Source organism: Podarcis cretensis, assembly GCF_951804945.1.
Source record: "Podarcis cretensis genome assembly, chromosome: 3".
NCBI classification, from domain to species: domain Eukaryota; kingdom Metazoa; phylum Chordata; class Lepidosauria; order Squamata; family Lacertidae; genus Podarcis; species Podarcis cretensis.
In genome coordinates this window covers 26,589,520-26,603,888 of record NC_137172.1, presented here as the reverse complement: position 1 = coordinate 26,603,888, position 14,369 = coordinate 26,589,520, and the positions used below count along the sequence as shown (strand labels likewise).

At 44.3% G+C, this 14,369-nt stretch overlaps 1 protein-coding gene across 1 annotated transcript in view; it reads right to left on the bottom strand.

Annotated features, from left to right (window-relative positions):
* Window positions 1-8,955: 8,955 nt before the first annotated feature.
* The window catches only part of DTL (denticleless E3 ubiquitin protein ligase homolog), a 29,960-nt gene continuing 24,546 nt past the window's right edge, over window positions 8,956-14,369 (bottom strand). Inside the window, exons 14-15 of the mRNA XM_079971405.1 lie at window positions 10,935-11,725; window positions 8,956-9,546 (exon numbers count right to left, since the gene is read on the bottom strand). Of these exons, the coding sequence (XP_079827531.1) occupies window positions 9,478-9,546; window positions 10,935-11,725 (860 nt within the window). The 3' untranslated portion in view covers window positions 8,956-9,477. The remainder of the gene's footprint in view (window positions 9,547-10,934; window positions 11,726-14,369) is intronic.

Genomic DNA, 14,369 nt, shown 5'->3' with positions numbered 1-14,369 from the left:
TTTTTTAATCCCAGTGGATTACATAACCAATGTCTTTTTTAAAAAATAGAGATGCATGCGTATTAACCTCAAGAGACAAGTAGTCAAATGGGGACAAAGTTACAAATAGACAGTGACTTTGCCAAGACCGAACTTCACACAGTGAAACTGAACCATCCCTAGACCTTATATGCGGAGATAAACTAGAGATTGCTTTGTTTGAAAAGGAGAAAAGTGGGAGGCAAAATTAAATTTCTCTGCAACTTTCTACAGTGTGAATTTAATGCACATTCAAGGTCCATTTTGGACATGGCACAAAGGCATAGTTTAGCATTGTGTCAGGGGTGGGGAACCTTAGGTCCAGGTGTCAATTGTGGCCCTCTAGGCATCTTTACTTGGCCCCTGAGATGATCCCCAGGTCACGCCCTCCTTAACTGCTTTTGCCCGACTGGAATGTATTTGAACTAAGGTGATGGTTCTTGTATGCCTGGGAGTATGTGTGTGTGTGTGTGTGTGTGTGTGTGTGTGTGTGTGTGTGAGAGAGAGAGAGAGAGAGAGAGAGAGAGAGAGAGAGATTTGTAGAAACTTCTAGCTTCTGCATAGCTGTAATGTAAGGTGTCTCACCATTGCTCCACCTGTTTTGCTTCTGGCCCTGCTCACCACCTTTCCAGACTGCTCTTTTCCTTTGGTGTGCAGCTCTACCTACCTAGAAGAACAGGAAGCCTTTCTGAAATGTATCCTTGAGAGGACATGCATTGTTAGAAAAGTCACTTAAATAACGCAGGCGACATCCAGAGAGAAAATAAATCCTGGTACCAAAAGCTGAACAAAAAACACCCAGCATATAATCTGAGGAGAAATAAACAGAGAGATTTTGTCTTTCTTACTTCAGGCCTTGTTCATAGCAGGGACACATTCAAGCAAATACACAGACAAAAACTCCTTCAGAACTACACAGCCAATCAGATCCCTTGCCTCTCTGGGGAGAGCATTCCACAATCGGGGAGCCACCACACAAAAGACACGTTCTCTTGTTGCCACCCTCCAAAACTTTCTGGGTTGTGGGGAGGGGGAAGGGGAGAGACATAGAGAAGTGTCTCAGATGACAAGCGCAGGGTCGGGGTCAGTTTGTATGAGGAGAGACGACCCCTGAGGTATTGAGGTCCATAGCCGTTTAGTAGCCATCAATCACCTTTGTCCTCCAGGAATTTGGTTAATTCTCTTTGAAAGCCATCCAAGTTGGTGTCCATCATGAAGGATAAGCCTATAAATAAGTCAGGATGGCTATGATCTACCTGCACGGTTGAAAGCAGTATGCCTGTAAAAACCAGTTTCTGGGAATTACAAGACTCAGCTCCTGAACCAGTTGGGCCTTTGGCCTGAGGCAGCAGGTCTTCTGTTCTCCCTAGTCTATGTTTCTAAGCTGTTCCACATAGGAATGATTTTTTCCTTCCAAGTGCTGGGTTTCCTCACCTGCGTACGTCTTGGTTTCTTCAGGTCTCTCCGTGAAAAGATAAAAATAGTCAGAAACGCACACTCTCAATTTCAAGCCACGGTTACCATTCAGCTGTTTCTTTTGTGTTTTACATTTTGTCACGTCATTCTGATTCGTGAGCCTACAGCCTGGCAGTTATACAAATTCCAGACAGGAAACTTCTCTGTTTAAGTGACGGGAGAGGAGAACGGATGTACCACCGAGCGCCAACACTTCAAATAAGCCAACAGGCCCTCCGTGATCCTGGAACCTGATATGCAAAAGCCTCACAATTCAACCGCTTAAGTGTTTTGATTCCATTTTAAAAATATCCCTGGGCTGGATGTGTTGTTCCCCCCCCCCTGGGGTCGCCTGAAGAAAGGACACATTCCATTTTTAGTCAAGGTGCATGTTCTCCTAATAAGAAAAGCAGAACTGTAGAGATTGTGTAACATTTGTTCGAATGGGGTTGCCTGGCAACCAGCAGGAACTGCGCTGGAGAATGAGACAGGCCTCAGATAAAGGAAAGCCTCTTAGGGGTGGGGGAGAGAAAGAGAACCCTGGCCACAAAATGCATTCCTCATGCCCATGTAGGAAACTTTCTGCCTGCTCTATAGTCTCTCATTGCGGTGGGCAGGAGCTGTGCTTCCTGCTGAAGCTGCCTGCTTATCAGAGTGTCATTTCCAACATTTCGCCGATGAAAATAGGGACGTGCCATTCCATAATGATAATTTTACTATTTATTCCCCTCCGCATCTTACTGGGTTGCCCTAGTCACTCTGGGCAGCTTCCAACATATATAAAAGCATAATAAAATATTAAACATTAAAAAAAACCTTCCCTATACATCTGATTCGCTTCAGATGGTTCCCAGGTTGGATAATTCCAACATTTCTCCATTGAAAATAGAGACATGCTAAGGAAAAGTAGGACATTCTGGGATCAAATCAGAAACCGGGATGGCTTCCCCAAATTTGAGACGTCCCTGGAAAATATGGACACTTGGAGGGTCTTGGAATGTAGTAATTATAATTTAATTAGGGGAAAGGTTTTGGGGTGGAGAGAGTCCAAGCTTCCTATGATTTTGTAGGAGTTCCAACCATGGAGGCTTCTCTTGAATGCATAGAAAATGAATTAAAAAGTTGTGAAACTCTGGCTTAAGCAAATTGGATCTTCAGCCAGACCTGCTAAACAGATTGGGAAGAGAGCAGCAGAGTGCCTGAATAGCACCTCAGATTCCATCCCTGGTATCTCCAGTTGAAAGGATCAAGTCGTGGGGTCAATGCTACAATCCTGGCCTAGATGGACAAAATAGTTTGATCTGGTGTGAGGCAGCACCCTGTCCTCAGAGATCAAGCAAGTTCTAAACTCTAAAAATGAAGTTTACTTTAACCGCAACACCACTCACCTTCTTAGAAAACATAGCTTTCAAAATAATGTATGTGGGTTAAGAAACAGTCCTTTGCTTCAGATAATTTAAGCTACAGGCCAACAGCAAATGTCCCATTCTTGGGGAAGGTATTCAAGTGAGTGGTTGTCATCCAGATCTTGGGTCTGCTGGATGAAACCAAGATCTGATTATGTTCAGGCTTAGTTTTGGCACAGATATCACCTTGTCTGTAGGAGTGAAAAAAAGGATGTAACGCTTATCTGAACACTTGCATATCACAAGTTCTTTAGGATGACCTATAGACACAGGGGAAGTGTGACATTGCAGGTTCTCCTTGATCGCTCAGCTAATGTAGGCACCATTATGGTATTTTTTCTGGGACAGCTGTTGGAGCAAGGGTGGAGGGCAGCACTTTGCGGTTCTGCTGCTACTTGAATACTTGGTCTCAAAAGGTTGCTTAGTCCCACGGACCCTGTAAATTTGGGGTTCCACGTGGCTCTGTCTTATTCTCCATGAAAATAAACATGAAGCCATGGAGTGGGATCATCCTGTTCTGCCCCTTAGCATATCAGGGAGCTAAGGGCAGCCTTTCAACAGTATGCCAAAGATACCCATCTCTATTTCACTGTAACATCTGGATCAGAAGAGGCTATGCATGCCCTGGACCAGTGCCGAGACTCAGTGGTGGACTGGATGAGGGCCAAGAAGCAGACTCCAAACACTGGCAAGATCAAGATCATCATCATCAACATCAACATCATCATCATGTTATTATTTATACCCTGTTCATCTGGCTGGGCTTCCCCAGCCATTCTGGGCAGCTTCCAACAAAACATTAAAATACAAGAAATCATCAGATATTAAAAGCTTCCCTAAATAGGGCTGCCTTCGGATGTCTTCTAAAAGTTGGATAATTGTTAATTTCTTTGACATCTGATGGGAGGGTGTTCCACAGGGCGGGTGCCACTACCGAGAAGGCCCTCTGCCTGGTTCCCTGTAACCAATCACAATGCTCTGAAGCAGAGGGCCTCTTGTAGATACTATCTGTACAAGGCAGGACTCAGGCCTTTAGTGTGGAAACAGCCTCTCTTTGGAACTTCCTCCCTTCATATATCAGATATATTGTCTTTTTAGACTGATGAATGTCTTCGTTTTCCAACAAGGCTTTTAATTAGAGATCTTTATCCCAGTTTGTACTGGATTTGAAACTGTGTTTATTTATGGAATGTTTCAGTTTTGTCGGTGAAGTCATTTTTCATATTGCTGTTTTATTGTTAACCGCTTTGAGATCTTTCATAGGAAGTGATTCATAAATGGAACTGAATAAAGGATATTTTTTCCACTGTTGATACGGCATTGGTGCCATTAATTCCAGTCAGGTGTTCTTTTGTTTCACATATCTAAGCACTACAGCAGTTATTTGAATATAAGCCCCTGTGATGTGCTTCGTTCCTGCGGTGATATTGTGAGGAAAAACTTGACTTTAGCATTGCGTCCTCAAGCTTTGCCAATGAAACAATTAGCATTTGGTGCAGTGTATATTATTCCCCAGTCCCTATTCTTTCCAAGGTTTAGGAGTTTAATCTCCTAAACTTGTACAATTAAAAAAGGTGCTGAAAAACCACACTTCTACCTAAATAACAGGGCTTAAATCACTGTTGATGACACTTCACTTGAGGGGGAAAAATAGGGCATGATGAACTCACCTACTTTTCTGCTGCCTCATTGTGAAAGAAGGCTTGCTTCCAGGTAAACACAGATAGGACCTGGCTGCAAAGCCCGAAACTATAAAAAGCACCTTGCAGTGAAACTGGATTATGAGAAGTTCCAGAGAAGTGTCTGCATTAAGTGTGCCACAGCAAATACAAGAAGCCCACAGCACCTGGAAAAGCTCTAATAAGCTGAAGCATAAATGTTCATTTGGTAGACCCTATTTCATCAAATACACGAAGTCATGTCTTAAGTGGGTAGGTATATATACTCCAGAGAAGAAAAACAAACTCAAAAAGGTCTAGCGATGCAAAGCAGGAATAGGTGTGTCACGGTACTAGGCAGTGTGCCAGTGAATCGAGGCTCTGATCACAGGATATTGTAAACAAACACTCTAAAGGCGGGCAAATTACTTTCTGCGGTGATCCAGCCATTTGCAGGATTTGCTGAGATCAAGCTCCACTTTGCTAAATAATCCTTTGCATTGCTTGACCCTTTGGACTCCCTTTGGCCAAATAATAATCTCCCCCTTTGTTAGTCAGGTGCCTGCTCTGGCTGGCATCCCAGAGCAAGAGCTCCGAGTGTATGCTAATGCTCAACTCGGCACTTGATCTGATTGCTAGGTGCTGGCTTCCAGCACAAGCATGCGCCTCCATTTGGCCATGAAATTTCCAGCTCTGGCTGGTTCAACCAACTACAGCCACTCTTGTACTCCATGCTCTGGGAACTTCCAGGCTGGATGAATGCAACATGCTCTATGCAGAGCTGTCCTTGAAGACAACTCAAAAACATCAATTGGTTTAAAATGCAGTGGCCAGATTATTGGCTGGGTTCCATTTAGAGCTCACATAACCTGTCTGAAAACAGGTTCAGGGTGCTCATGTTAGTGTTTAAAGCCCTAAATCGCTCAGCTTTGACGACTCAGGCTCCAAATAGCTGAAATGCTGCCTCCTTCGTTACAGACATCCTTGGGTGTTAAGATCGGCAGAAGGGGCCCTCTTGGTTGTTCTACCGCCATCAGAAGCAGAGGGTGTGGTGGCCTGGAAAAACGCCTTCTCTGTGGCAGCCCCAAAGTTGCAGAATTTCTTCCCCACAGAGGTGTGTCTGGCACCTTCACAAAAACATTACAGTGAATGCTGAAGACATACCTCTTTAGCCTGGCATTTGACACGCCGGCTCCCACGGCCAGTAAAGCGAGATGAGCGCTGCAACCCCAGAGTCGTCCGCGACTGGACCCAACAGTCAGGGGTCCCTTTACCTTTCATATGAGTGTAAGACACCAGAGATTTGTGCAAGTGTAAGTTGTTTTAAACGGATTTTAACATTGTGTCTTAGCTGTTGTAACCTGTCTTGGGACCTAAGGGTGACAGGCAGGTTACTGATATTAATAGCAGCCCTGACAAAAATAAAGTCTTCCTCAATTAGTATTGTCCCTACCAGTCAGTAGATGTTTGTATCACTTAAGGATGGATTCACACTCAAGGCCTCTTCTAGTCTCGGCCATTTGATTTGTGTCTCAGCTCTCAGGTGCCTTCTCCTCTCAGAAGCCCAAGTTATTTTAAGTGCTTGCCCATGGAGGACCATGCTGTTCAGCTTTCCTGGGAACTCTCTCCTAAGACAGAAAGCTCCAAATGTCGCTTAGTTCCCCTCCCCTACCTGTTCCCTTGCCTCCTATCTGTATTTTTCCTCGTACTAGCCAGAGATGCTTGAGAGAATATGAAGGCATGCATTGTCCCCTTAAATCAATTTTCTATTCTAGGAACTGTACTTGGAAGGTTCTGAAAAGAACCATTCAGTGATTAAGATTACCTACAAAGGCATACTTACCTTTGGCCACTCACAACTGACATTTTCCTGGATAAACCAGACTGATTTTCAGTGCGTGCAGTTTATGGGTTGTGTTCTGCCACTATAATAGCCTTGGTATCCAGTCTTAGTCCTTGACCCCTTGGTCACAGTGAAAGTTTCTCCTTCTATTCTCCTTGGAACAGGAGTTTCAATCCTTCTGTTTTTGTCATTTCTTCCCTTGGGTGGTTCAATTCCCTACCATTTACATTTGAACTTTTCCTGGAAAACATAGGCCTCATTTATTACAGCCTGGGAGATTCCTCCCACCAGTTCCCATTCCTTATACAGCAACAGTAATATTCCTTATCTCTGCCTAGATTTGTCCCTGTCATAGAAACTAGTAGAGCAGAAGATGCTAGGTCCAGGGAGGGTGGAGTATTGAAAGCTGTGCACACATTTTACTTGAACTAACCATTTTAATCTCTGCTCTAGCAATTGAACTACACAACTATTTCAGTATTTGACCCCAATTTGGACACCTGTAACAAATGTATTTCTCTTGCATCTAATTGGGTATCAGGGGTTTTTGCTAATTCATCCTAGTACCGTATTTTTCGCTCTATAACACGCTCCTGACCATAACACGCACATCGTTTTTAGAGGAGGAAAACAAGGGAAAAAACATTCTGAATGAAACAGTGGATGTATCATTTTTGTGCTTCATGCTGTGGCCACAGACATGTGATCTGATGGTGAATTTGGGCTGACCCAATGCAAAGATCCTGAGGATCCATGTGGATCCATGCTTTGTAACCACGTTTTTGCACCATTGCAGCCCCAGGCAACAGTGGGTGTGTGGTTTTTGGGGGGCAGGCTGTAGCCATGGACATGTTATGTGATCCGATGGTGAATTTGGGCTGACCCAATGCAAAGATCCTGAGGATCCATGTAGATCCATGCTTTTTAACCACGTTTTAGCACCATTGCAGCCCCAGGCAACAGTGGGTGCGTGATTTTTGGGGGGCAGGCTGTAGCCATGGACATGCTATTTGATCTGATGGTGAATTTGGGCTGACCCAATGCAAAGATCCTTAGGATCCATGTGGATCCATGCTTTTTAACCACATTTTTGCACCATTGCAGCCCCAGGCAACAGTGGGTGCGTGATTTTGGGGGGGCAGGCTGTAGCCATGGACATGCTATGTGATCTGATGGTGAATTTGGGCTGACCCAATGCAAAGATCCTTAGGATCCATGTGGATCCATGCTTTTTAACCACATTTTTGCACCATTGCAGCCCCAGGCAACAGTGGGTGCGTGATTTTTGGGGGGCAGGCTGTAGCCATGGACATGCTATGTGATCTGATGGTGAATTTGGGCTGACCCAATGCAAAGATCCTGAGGATCCATGTAGATCCATGCTTTTTAACCACGTTTTAGCACCATTGCAGCCCCAGGCAACAGTGGGTGCGTGATTTTTGGGGGGCAGGCTGTAGCCATGGACATGCTATTTGATCTGATGGTGAATTTGGGCTGACCCAATGCAAAGATCCTTAGGATCCATGTGGATCCATGCTTTTTAACCACATTTTTGCACCATTGCAGCCCCAGGCAACAGTGGGTGCGTGATTTTTGGGGGGCAGGCTGTAGCCATGGACATGCTATGTGATCTGATGGTGAATTTGGGCTGACCCAATGCAAAGATCCTGAGGATCCATGTGGATCCATGCTTTTTAACCACATTTTAAGTGGGGAGGGAAGGAAAAACACAGAAGGGACAAGGAGCAGGAGAGGGGTGTGCAGAGAAGCAGCTGGCTAAGAATGCAGGAGAGGGGTAGGGAGGAAAGGAAGGCAAAAGTTTTCCCTCACCTACCCACCCAAGCCAGCCAGCTCGCGCTCTCTGTCTCTCTCTCTCTCTCTCTCTCTCTCACTCCTGCATGTTTTCAGCTTTCCCCTCTGCTTGCCTGGAGGGGAGGGGCTTTCCCTGCTCTTTGTTCCATTTGAGCAAACACAGCAAGGAAACAGAGGTGGGTGGGCAGTAAGACCCTGAGGCAGAATGCCGGAAAGCAGCCGCTTCCTCTTTTCAAGTTTCCCTTCTAGGAGACGCGCGGTTTGATTTTTGCCTGCTTTTTTTTGCCTCCCCTTGCACTATTTGGCTCCAGGGACCACACATTCGCTCAATAACACGCACAGACATTTCCCCTTCCTTTTTAGGAGAAAAAATCTGCGTGTTATAGAAGGAAAAATACGGTAACTTTCTTACGGGACATGACTCTGAGCTCAGGTTCCTGAAGTTATTTTTGAGATGCCCACTCCATGTATTTTGTAAATATCTTAGAGGCTGCTGTTGTGCAACCAAGCAATCTATAAATTTTGTTAAAAGAAAATAAAAACAGAGGGTTGAGAAAAGAAGTGAGTCTTTCGCATGTCAGGGTGTTAGGCTTTCTGCCTCACTTCTCTGAACTACGGTGACAATAATGCTCTCACTTAGGCATTCCTTCAAATGACGCTTCAAGGCATGGGTGAAGTATTTTCCCCAGTACTGTATTAAATGTTTTTCCCTCCTCCCATTCATATGAACTCCATTAGAAAAGAAGGAAAAGGTAGCCACGGGTGTTAAGAAACTTTGCATTCATATAAAACAAGTCACATTTACACTGTTGCAACAATGGAAGAATGAGCAGCACAAAATATAGATATTTCTTTCAATGGGAGTCAGAGGCTCAGCTAAATATCTAATTTTACCATTAAAGGCAGGGTGCTAATGTTGTACTTGAAACCTCCTTTCATTGAAAGCAGTATGCCAGACATGGCAAAACATATTTCCAACAAAGAAATACAAAGGATTTGAAAAAAAGGTTGTTAGAAACATTACAATTAAAAACACACACCACAGTTTATATTTTAAAATCTATCTGTTCCTATTGAGCAGATATCCCCCCTTAGCTGGTGTATTAACTAATTAAATGCAATAAATGGATAACAGATTTTATATTTTTTTTTAAAAAAATAAACCAGGAAGTTAATTTTATTAAGGTCCAAAGACAACAGTGTCTTTCAATGGGTGGTACAAATCCACTCACAGTAATATCAAGTATGCTACAACATTACAGAAAGTCTAGAAGAATGTTACTCGTCAGTTTTTCTGCAATTTTCGCTCAAAGTATGTGCAAATCTTCCTCATGGGAACCAAAGTAGCTACGCCCTGCGAGGGGAAAAGAAAGGCAGAGTTATGTATCAGGTCAGACACACTTATAGACATTGGATATGTATTTTTTTTTTTTTGAAAAATGTATCCTCTCTAAAGCCATTCTAGTCCAGAAATTTGAATCCTAATAATGAACTTCCTCAGGATCCTCATGTACCCAAAAGAGCACCATTAATGCTGAGGTATCAGCAGTCTCTGGGGAACCCCAAGGTTTGAAGAAGTACCAAAAGGAACCTTATTTTATAATACTTTTGTCGCTTTCCTCTCCCCACCACAAAGTTCTCAAACTGGCACAATATGGTTGTCCCCCACCGCAGACAACATAGTTGTGCATGGCTGTGAACCCAGACGCTATCAAGCATCATGTCAAGTCTTACACCTTACTGGCTCTTGAGAAGACAACAAACCACAGAATGCAAGCCTTGCAGTCCATAAGTATCAAATTGATGCTGCTGAGCAAGGGCAGAACCCCCTTCTTCTCTCAAGGAAAGGGCAGCCCTGAGTTACCCACTCATCATCTGAGTGAGACAGTGTTATCCTCACTGCAACTCTCAGAGTGCAGGGTCTGCACTATGAAGTACCACTGCCTTTCAGAAAACATAATCAGAGAAATTAAGCAAGGTGAAGTTAGCTACCCATGAAGCAAGAGAGGCCCAATTCTGCCCTGGTCTCCCAAAAATGGCAAATACGTTTCCCATAATCCCAAAGCAAAGTGTCCTTCCTATCACAGAATGGAATGCAGCAGTCCTGTTATAAATGTTTCCATCCCCATTACACAGCTAAGCTCCACTTCCTTGTATCTATTGCTGCAGCTTTGCCTGCTGTGACAGAGCAGGAAAAGAAACTCAGATAACAATGGATGATTTGCTTCCCGGTGCTGTTTCCCGCTGTCAGCAACAACCCTCATCAAAGCCTTTAAAATGGGATTGAAGGGAAGGCAGAAAACACTTAAAAATGCTCAAGCCACTCTGAGCAATAGAACAGGGTGGGGTAAACATTCACATAAATGGACTGCCCTACTTCATCTGTGCCTGGCATGTCCTACTAAAAGGTAAAGGGACCCCTGACTATTAGGTCCAGTCGTGACCGACTCTGGTGTTGCGGCGCTCATCTCGCTTTATTGGCTGAGGGAGCCGGCGTACAGCTTCTGGGTCGTGTGGCCAGCATGACTAAGCCGCTTCTGGCGAACCAGAGCAGCGCCAAATTTTTTTGAAAGGGGGAAACCTCCAAAAATAGAACACACATACATAAATTAAACATTGGGAGTGGCATGTAACAAGTGGAGTATCTGAGGAACTGCAGGGTCTCCTCAGGCACCACACACTGGAAACCCCAGAAATAAACTCAAACATCAAAGATGTTGTAGCCACATTAAATATACTTACAGGCCCTGGTGACACAATTCCTGTCCCAGATTCCTGTCGCCTCGTGCTCAGATTCCGCAATGGCTGGGAGCTGCAGCCAGACCCATTTGGACAAGTAGGCTTGTTATTCTGTAGCTTGTCCCCTAAAGCAGACAGCCAGTTTCTTTTGTCTGGAGAACCGTTCTCCTTGTCAGCCATTTTCCCACAAGGGGCCTTGAGAGGAAGCGAAAGGTTTGAGAAGATTGCAGGGGAACAAGGATTTCCAGGTGGGGAAGGCCCTTCCAGGCTTTCAGTGACTTGAGCTTGACCACTGAGGGTCAGGCAGCCTTCCCCTTCTAAGTCTGCTTCCAAAGTGTCCTGCTGTGGCCTGGATTTTTTAGGCACTGGGTGAAGATCAGTCACACAGTTGCAGGTTCTTAGGCACTTGGTAGGTCCTTCCTTGCTGGAGTCTAGCCTCCTCTTGGCTCGCACCTCAAACCTCAGACGTGGCGAAGTGGCGAGGACCTGAGAAATCTCTGCCACGGCTTTCACATGGGAAGATACATTTGGAGTCTTGGTAACCCACTGCCGTATGGACATAAATGAAGCAGGAGCTGGTTTGGGCACTGTATCTGTAGTGGTTTCCTTCTGCCTTGTTGGAATGTAGGCCGATGTGGCTGGAGGTTTGACCAATGACGATGTTGGTGTGCTGGAGGGAAGAGGAAGATCTCCAGTGTAAGTTGGAGCGCACGCTGCAGGCTGCGGCGAAGAAATAGGGGGGCTGCCCGTCAGAGAGGCTTTAGCAGGAGTCCCCTGGCTGCTGCTTTGAGTTCCTGAAGGTAAAACACAAAGCCCAGATGAGGACAAAGAATCCCAAGTGTGAAGAAAGCAAGGGCACAATCAGGACATACTAGCATTCCACATAGTCAAAGGGTCTCTCATTGCAAACTTCTGAGGATTGCAGCCTGAAATTATGGACATGTGTGCAAGTAAAACAAACACTGAAGCAAGACTCATCTTCTTGAAGGATTCAAATACTTGTATGGCGCCCTGCCTCCCAGCTTATAGCTCTGAAGTGAGAGGGAAGAAGAGCTTGCTCTATATTGCAGTCAGTTTAATAGTCTCTGCACAGCTGCAGCTTTTGCCAATCACTAGCTGGATGCAAGTTTTATTCAAATAAAATAGTACCTGGTTAAGGCAACAGTGAATCGGAGTGCAAATAACTATTGTGTGCACATAGCACATGTTTGGTGTTCGAAAAGCCAAAGTATGTAGGAAGCCTGCCTATGTCTGCATGATCCTTGCACTTCCTTTTCCATTCCTGAGCTGAATAAAGAATAAGGTATCACATTTTTTTCCTAACAAGAGCCAACTTTTTGACTGTAAATATCCAGCACGGACATCACTTGCAGTTTTCAAGCTGGGAGATTTAACAACTACTTCTGTATCAATAGGAAGTTGTTTTTTTAAAAGTAGGTTTCCTAAGAGGACAATGACGTATGCATGTGTACACGAGATACACACAGCACGAAAGAACTGGCACATACCCTCCTATTGTTCTGCAAGTTTCCTGCAAGTGAATTCTATGTTGGCAAAACAATCCCTTTCTTCCATTTCTCTGGGTTGAAAGAAGCCATTTGTGAAGGTGAAAAAATCACCCCCCGGTCAAAAGCAGTATCTGGGATACCCTCTCTTGTGGGTCTGGCATAGGGGTTCTTACATACCTTTTGGGTTTGTTAGGGGTTTTTTTTAGACAAACTCATGGGATTTGGGATAGAATTCAAAAACTTCTGGTCCCCAAGATCAAGATATTAGGTCTGGTGCCAATAACTTGCTACACAGCTGCAGACCCATACAAAATTGCTTTAGTACATCAATTGGACCTTCACAAATCATAGTGGTTATTAATAGTTTGAGGTTCTAGCTCATTTACTTGCAAAACTAAGCTGAACAGAAAGGCAAGGACTGCAAAGCCTCTCGATTCAGACAGAAACAGCAGCAACTGCAATTGTTCAAGGCAAATCCCTACAAGCTCCCTGCTCTTTTGCACAAGCCACACTTCCAATTTGCTATTCAGAACCTAGGGCATGCTAATGTCCTCTTTTATCCTCTCCACTAATGCCCCCTTTTTCTGCAAATAACATGTAAGGAAGAAGAACACTGTCCTGAATAATTTGCCACACTATTTGCTCTGAATGGACTGTAGGGCAGGAAAAGTCAAGTCATAATTTAGTGGCCTGGACTGAATGCATATCCTTCCTGTTACCTCCACAGAGTAGGGATCTGTCTTGCAATCACCCTGTTAAGTGCCAAGCACACTGACAACAGTACAATAAATAGCGTAAACCTGCCTGGTAATTCTGTTCACAGTAGGATTTCTGGATTTGAGATTACAGTTTAGCAACTATGATTGTATCTGCCACTGCAGTCCCATGGATAGGCAGGATACAACCCAAGGAGGTGCTTAGGGCTGTGGACAAAGCCCAGGAGTACTGATTTTACTCAGGAAACTTTTGGGGTGGGGATGGAGGTTGTATAAACCTTAGCTCTGAACCACTAGTTCAGCACTACATAACTAGAATTCCTCTTAATCCAAATATTTGTATGCCCTACCCAGAGGATTTAGATAAAGATGGTTTTATTATTATTTATACAAGCCAGGTTGAACCAGGAAACTCCATTTGTTTACATTCCTTGTGCTGCATTGTCCTAGAACAGTAATAGACACATGCACACCCCTTCCCAAACATAGCCTGGCCAGGTAAATAAGCTTTAAAGATAAGTGTAAACATACAGCTGCTGCTGCCATGATTGCATCTCACAGCTGCCCAGAATTTGATGGCTTCCAGATGTTGGACTCCAATTCCCATCAATCCCAGCCAGCATGGCCAACGATTAGGACGATGTGAGTTCAGCAACATCTGGAGGGCCACAGAGTCCCCAACACTGCTGTGAAGAACAGCACTGCCATGAAGAATAGGAGCTCTTTAACTTTTAACCATTTCATTAGTCTTGTAATGCGGTGGTTCCCAATTAGCTAAGTACCGCAGACTCCCTGTTTTTTCAAAAGCCAAGCCATGGACCCCCTACTTTTGAAAAAGTTGATATCTCTCTGGTAGTTTTTGTTATGTGAATTGTGCTACCATACCCTCCAACATGTTCCAGCACAAAACCAGGCTGTACTCCTGCATGAGTCATGTGACCCACACAAGAGCATAGTAACCCCAAATGAGATGTCCTGGACAGCTGGTGGTTATGTGCTACAGAACCCCTGGGAGGATTACACAGATCCCCAATTGGGAACCACTGCTGTAAGACATTTGCCCCCCAGCAGGGCATCTTTCCCACAATTCAGCAATGCATGCATGCATGCATATTTATTTATTTAACTTTACTTTTTCATTGAACAAAAACCAAACACTACTTTTCCTTCAGAGCGGATACCTCTTTCAGGATTTTTTTTATTTATGAGTTGCT